The sequence below is a fragment of the Trachymyrmex septentrionalis genome, unplaced genomic scaffold, assembly GCF_001594115.1.
Source record: "Trachymyrmex septentrionalis isolate Tsep2-gDNA-1 unplaced genomic scaffold, Tsep1.0 scaffold9, whole genome shotgun sequence".
In the NCBI taxonomy this organism is placed as follows: Eukaryota; Metazoa; Arthropoda; class Insecta; order Hymenoptera; family Formicidae; genus Trachymyrmex; species Trachymyrmex septentrionalis.
In genome coordinates this window covers 862,499-866,662 of record NW_017306091.1, presented here as the reverse complement: position 1 = coordinate 866,662, position 4,164 = coordinate 862,499, and the positions used below count along the sequence as shown (strand labels likewise).

General features: G+C 26.0%; 1 protein-coding gene across 1 annotated transcript in view; it reads left to right on the top strand.

Annotated features, from left to right (window-relative positions):
* Positions 1-4,164, top strand: part of LOC108755604 — a 4,869-nt gene that overhangs the window by 474 nt on the left and 231 nt on the right. Inside the window, exons 2-3 of the mRNA XM_018498719.1 lie at positions 2,129-2,248; positions 3,705-3,860. Of these exons, the coding sequence (XP_018354221.1) occupies positions 2,129-2,248; positions 3,705-3,860 (276 nt within the window). The remainder of the gene's footprint in view (positions 1-2,128; positions 2,249-3,704; positions 3,861-4,164) is intronic.

Genomic DNA, 4,164 nt, shown 5'->3' with positions numbered 1-4,164 from the left:
TTTAACTGAAATAATACTGTTGATATTTTTATATAACACACGTTTGAAAACCTAATAAGTTTCACTCTCTTAAAATATACTTATACATATATATATATTTATATACAACAAAATCCGGATTATCCGACATTGCTTTTTTCATCCCTCAGATTATCCGATCACGTTATCAAGTTCTCGTGATGATAGCATTACAGGCGATTTTTTTAGTATTACACTATCGTCATGAGGACATCGATAATGATAAGATCAGATAATTCAAAAGTAAAAAAATCGTTATCGAATTATCCGGTTTTCTATATATCTAATTATCTGTATATAGTATATGTGTTTGTAGTGTAACGTAAATATGTAAGTAATATGTGAGGAATAATTAGAAGAATATTAATTGCAATATTAAATGCAAATAATTTTGTACCTAAATTTTTGTATCATAAATAAAATTATTGTCACATTTAAATAAAAAATGAGTAAGAGAGGAAATAATAAATAATAAACGGAATTGTGAAGCGCAAATTGGATATAGTAGCTTTGTTGAGCCGTTTGGGGATACGCGCGCGCGAATCAAAATTATTTTGAAAAGGTCTGCTAAGTAGTGTGTAGTTATGTAGTTACAATTTGATTGATTTCTTTGCTACTGTTTTTAAATTTGTTTGTGTCTGTAAACAATTTCGGCAATTTCTATAGTAACTGATAAAAAAAGTACACAGAGTGGGCATAAAATATAGTTATTTTTTTAGGAAATTTATATTATTTAAACAGTTTCCGAAAAATTTTTATAAAATCCAACAACACAAAATAATACAACAACATTGCAACAATATTACTTTAAAAGATTACAATATTTCCAATAAAATATTAAAACAACATTGCTGCAATATTTTGTGCTATAGAAGAAATTTTGTTGAACGCAAATGTACCAAAAAGAATCCTCAATAGAAAAAATAACCAGGATAGTTTTAAAAAATAGAAAATCTGATTAAATTTTTTTTAAAGTTCTCTCTCTTAAAAATTTTTTCTAGCTTTAAAATATTCATAATTTGAATAACAGATCCAAAGGAAAATAAAACTTTACGACACTCATTGACATTGTTTTTTATCAGTTATCAAAAATTGCCAAGCTTTTTTCTCATACAAATTTATACAAAAAAAATTTAACAGCAAAAAATCAATTAACCCAGAATCACGCCACTTGGCAAACTTTTCCAAAACAGTTTTAACTTGCAACTCCTAACAGTATTTAAGCTACAATATACTATATATACGTCCAATTCACATACCGATTCAAATTCTGATTTTTTTTCCTTTTTTTTTAATGTATTTATATCTGCTTTAATCTAATTAAATAGAATTTTATAAACTATTTTATGATATTAAATTATATTTCTTATCAAAATAAAAATTGTTAAAATCATATTACAGATTTAAACAAAATTAGTATTCTTATCTAGTAATATAAAATATTTTTTTATAGATGTATGTAAACATGATAGATATCTTTTTAGTATAAAGTGTTATATAAAATGACATTTTATAGAGCTATTAATCATGTGGAAGATATATTCAGTTTAATATTGCTGATACTATTTCTATATTTTGGTACCCTCTTCGCTTTCTATGGATTGTGGATAATGAATGTAATTAATTTTAAAAACATTTTTGTTATATACAATTTATTTGCTTTATAAATAGTTTTCATATACCTCCGGAAAATTAAATAATAGATGAATAAATGAGTGCAAGAAACAAGATTAAATATCAAGGCGATTCTCGGTCATAACATTATAAAATTCCTCAATCATACCATTATAAAATTTATGAAAAGAAAATATAACATTATATTACACTATATATGGACCCTTCTTTAATTTTATGCGACTTGGACCATTCTTCTCGTTTTTCTTGATATAAATGCGTTCCGACATAAATCGGTCTTCATGCTTCGTATAAAATAGACTGCTTTTTATAAATTTTTTGACATAGACCTTTCTTCATGTTTTTTTCGTTATACCTTCTACGGCTCAAGCGTCAATTATGCTATAGCTATAATACTAAAAATAACATCTTTTATATCTTTTTAACGTATATTTAATTACATCTTTTATAACGTATATTTTAATTAATTGACTAGATACTTGAAAGTAAACAGCACTTAACATTTTTAAACTTGGCATATTTTGTAAGCATTGTTACCAATATATTTGGTCACATGTGCATGTACTGCGCTGTTGGCGAAATATTGACAGCTAAGGTATAATTGAAATTCTTTACTTCTTATTAATCATTATATTTTTCCATACACAGTTGCCGATTATAATAAATGTATCTAAAATCAGAAATAATAGTAGTATTATACTCAGAAAGTGAAATGTTAACGGAATGTCAACAAATTGATAGCAAATTTGATCAGAATTAGATATTAGCAGATTGACGTCAACTGATGTCACATTCTACTTCAGTTCTGTCAGCATTTTTTGAATATTCTATATCAACAGACTGTGGCAGAAATCAAATAGAACGCTTGTTAAAATTCTATGCCGGCAGATTAACAACAGAAATCGAGTAAGATTTGCTGAGAAAATTTGACGGCAAATTGGTAGCAGAATCGGAGCAGTATTTGCATAACACAAATTGGCAAACTAATAGCAGATATGGAGCAGATTCTGTTTTATAGGTATTAAAATTGTAACATTATTGCTATAAAAAAAAATTTCTCAAAACAACGTTTCTATTACTTACATTTCTTCTATTTTGAGAAAATAATTTTAAACAATTTTATTAATACATTAAATATATTTCACATATTAAAGCTTAAATATATAAATAAATATATGTACTGTTAAGTCTAGTTTGATTTAATTTAAATCGCCACTGCTCCTACTAAGTATATCGTTATTTTATACTAAAATAATAGTTAAATTTGACACTATAGCCTGTTGTGTCAATTTAACACTATATACTAGTATATATTATATCTAAAATGTTTATGTAAATAGAACATTTAAGTAACGTTCTTTAGACGTATTTTAGACGTCTAACAGCGATAAAAACGAGATATTTCTAAACATAATTTGGACGTCCAAAGACGTCGAATTAATTTGGGTATTAAGTCAACTCACGTGCTGTCATTAGAACAAAAACAGAAAGCGAAATCAGTTCAGGCTTCTACTATTCTCCGATCAAATCTGTTATCAGTCTGTCGACATTTCTACTAACATTTAATTTACAAGACAAGGCCTATTCTTTTTGGCTGAACTTTTACATCCGTTCATCTTTCTTCTTTTTCTCTCCAGAAGGAAAAAAGAGGAAGAAAGATGAACTGGTGCAAAACTTTAACCAAAAAAAAACAGACCTACAATATCTGCTTGAAATTTACCTTTCTGACATCAGAAATCAATATGGCAGACTTTACTCAAAATTTGTTTCCGCAGACTTGGCTATCTAAGATAATATATCTTTAAACGTATTTAATGTACATTTAATGTATTATATATCATATGAAACTTATATTAACAAGTATATATTATGTATATGTGATGACTATAGTATATAAAAGTCTTAAGCTGCAACTGTATTCTCAATAGCCAAAGTTTAATTAGTTAACAAAAAAATTACCTTTTAAAATTGTTTGTAAATTTGTATATAAGTATATTATTATACAGCACGCTATTTTAATAGTTCATATACGTATTTTTTATAACTTTAAGTGCGACAGAATCCACTATGCTGTATATTTCAATGAATGGTATACTTTCAATGCAAGAAATTCTCGAGACTTAGTTCTTCTAATGTTAAGAACCAATAAGCCTCTTCATCTTCACTTCGGTAAATTGTTTCCTTTAACAATGGCTACATTTTGCAGTGTAAGTTATCTCGAATTTTAAATATGATTTTAGAGTATAACAAGATAGTCTTTTTATATATATGTAAAATAAAGTCAATATAAATACAAAAATATTTCGGAGCATTTAAGTAAAAACATAAATAATAAAATAATAAAGAATTTCGTGTCAGCCACTCAACTGAAAAGAAATTCTTTGTAAAATCTAATCATTAATTTTCCATTGACTCAGATGTTTTAAATTCACAAAAGATTTTTAAGATATACAATATAATATATATAAATTATAGAAATATAATTTTGACACAATTGTTTTATTTTCTTTG